The 2,637-nt window shown below is 39.6% G+C and overlaps 1 protein-coding gene across 1 annotated transcript in view; it reads left to right on the top strand.

Annotated features, from left to right (window-relative positions):
* LOC109478398 (dnaJ homolog subfamily C member 13-like) overlaps positions 1–2,637 on the top strand; it is a gene marked incomplete at its 3' end in the record, with an annotated part of 51,293 nt that overhangs the window by 11,970 nt on the left and 36,686 nt on the right. Inside the window, 4 exon segments of the mRNA XM_019779929.1 lie at positions 532–546; positions 1,163–1,242; positions 1,443–1,488; positions 1,983–2,090. Coding sequence (XP_019635488.1) covers positions 532–546; positions 1,163–1,242; positions 1,443–1,488; positions 1,983–2,090 — 249 coding nt within the window.

Genomic DNA, 2,637 nt, shown 5'->3' with positions numbered 1-2,637 from the left:
CAAGGGGCAGGGGGGCTGCTTTACATGTAGGTGAGAGGTCAAGGGGCAGGGGAGTTACTTTACATGTAGGTGAGAGGTCAGGGGCCAGGGTCTAGGCTAACCTACTCTGTGAATTAGGCTTTAGTGACAACAGGTGAAAGATCAAGGGGCAGGGGTCAGTGCAGATGTTAGAGAGTTTTGAGTGATACTGATAGGTGAGAAGTCAAGGGGCAGTGGTCAGTTAGTCCAGGGGTTATGGAGGTGAGAGGCGAAGGGGCAGGTGTCTTATTTTAGTGACAAAAGGTAAAAGAACAAGGGTCAGGATTAGTTTTTTTAGGAAAGATAGGTAGGAAGGGCTGCATCAAAACTGGACATCAAAGGACAAGGGTCAGTTTAAGCTCCAAGCCTGCCTAGCCTGAAGTCCATGTAAACTTCTCATGTCTTTTTTTGCATACTTTGCTCAAACCATAATCAATGAATCAACACATGACATGTACCTGTATCTGTACCATGATTACCTGTTGATTGATGCCGCTTTCCTTCTCCACACAGGACCCTCGAGATGCGGTGAGTTCAGATTTAAGCCTAGTTTTTCTTATCAAACCTTCTCCTTCTTTCTGCATGGACGTCTTCCTTCTGACCAGGAAGGTTCTTCTGTTTAGCCTCCTTGTTCAGACTATCCCTGCATGAGACACTTGGTTGAGCTAGGAATATCTCACTGTACTAACCTCAAGATTTCTTTAACTTCTGTTGTGCATGGCATCGTGTACAGGGCTCACAATATTCACCTGCAATCTTCTGTTTTTTCCAGAATTTTTTCAGATTCTTTCTAGGTTTAGAGTTTTTTATTTTGTATTGTCAAATTTTTGCACAGTCACGTAGAATTTCATTACACTGTACATTGTACAAGTCATGCCAAATGGCAAAATTCTGGTCGATGTAAGTTTAAATTTGCCCAAAATGTTTTTGTGTTCCCTTGGAAATCAGCCCTTTGAAATGGCTGAAGCGACTGCCCATATATGTTTTCAAGATTATTGAACTAAATCTTAATTATACAACAACAACATCAATATTACAACCATCCTTGGCAGTCTGCATGTACTTTTCTTAGTAAATTTGCCCTTGATCTAACTTCACTGTTTGAAATGATAATAGACAGTGATGGTTACAAATGTTTCTCCAGGCCAACCAGAAACCTATTGTCTTACGGAAACGGAGACAACGAATCAAGAGTGAAGCCAACTGGCTGCTGTTCTACTACCAGTGAGTCTGTCTTATGTGCAGAAATCCAAAATTTACTAGTACTTAGTACCTCTACATTACATTTTGGATGGCAGTAAAGTTATACTCTTTATTTGTTGTTATACAGTTTTCATGGTGGTCAATACAGTTTTTAATACTGGTTTGCTTTTTTAACAAGTCATACATTTTGTGTTATAACATTATGTTTGCACACTTTTTAGGTTCAACAGAGACCATTCAAGATCCAACCTATTGTGGAACTACAAGGTAAGCCTTGGACTTAAGGTTTTTTTTCTTCACTTGACAAACTGTGGTGAAACTAAGACGGTTGTTGTTTTGTATTTGTTTTTGCTAGCCTTCTCCGTTACATGTAGTTGCCAAAAAACTTTCAGAAGTACATGTATGACAATAAAGATTATCTGATTGGTAATTTACCTATTGGTTACAGACTAAATCACTAGAATAAACTAAGCATAGACCAGACGTCTGTCACCATGGTAACTGCTGCTGTACTAGACACCCTGTGGTGTTGGGTTACATGACCTTTATTGTACTTTATTTTGGAAGTTGCAGGACAAAGTTGGAGGGACTGGTCTCCACAATATATAATAAATCATATATGTGTTTGAGGAAGAGTAAACAGATCAGTATTTACAAAATGTCGTTTCATTGAAAAACTCCCCCCCCCCACAGACCAGAGAAGAGCTCAGATCAGTATTTGCAAATGTAGTTTCATTGAAAAACTCTCCCCCCCCCCACAGACCAGAGAAGAGCTCAGAGATAACCTGGAAGCTGAAATCCGAGCCTTCAATGTGGACAAGGAGTTGGGCTCCACACACACCATCTCATGGAACCACTCAGAGTTTGAGGTGCGGTTGTCACAGCACGTCGGCAGAACGTACTGCACCTGCGCGAAACCCGTAATGTATTGTACATAGCACTTTGGCAGAATGTCTCATATAAGGTAACCGTTGTATTCGCTCATATAAGGTTAGCATTTCAACAATAGTTTCCAAATGGTGTGTCGGAAAAGATATCTTCTGCAAAAGTCAAAATTCTAATGCAACGTTGACCAAAAATCCAATGAAAAACACAAAAATCCAGGGTTCTGCGCAGGTGCAGTACGTTTTGCCGACATGCTGGTTGTCACTTTTGTTTTTCAGTTATGAATGAACGAATGAATAAAATGAATGCATGCAGTAAATGGAATAACAGTTTATTCAGTAAACACATGTACACAAGCAGATGCTTAATTACCTACCACTTGCAATCTCTATGAAATACAAAGTAACGTAATACAGTATACCTTGAGAATAACTTGAGAATCCAACGGTGTTAAAGGCATTTCTGCCTATAGCTAAACCTATATTAATATTTTTACATGTAGTAAAGAAAATCAAATGTGTACGTATCACT

This window comes from Branchiostoma belcheri, unplaced genomic scaffold, assembly GCF_001625305.1.
Source record: "Branchiostoma belcheri isolate BF01 breed outbred unplaced genomic scaffold, Haploidv18h27 scaffold438, whole genome shotgun sequence".
In the NCBI taxonomy this organism is placed as follows: Eukaryota; Metazoa; Chordata; class Leptocardii; order Amphioxiformes; family Branchiostomatidae; genus Branchiostoma; species Branchiostoma belcheri.
The sequence above is the reverse complement of the archived record's forward strand: the minus strand, read 5'-3'. Positions and strand labels throughout refer to the sequence as shown.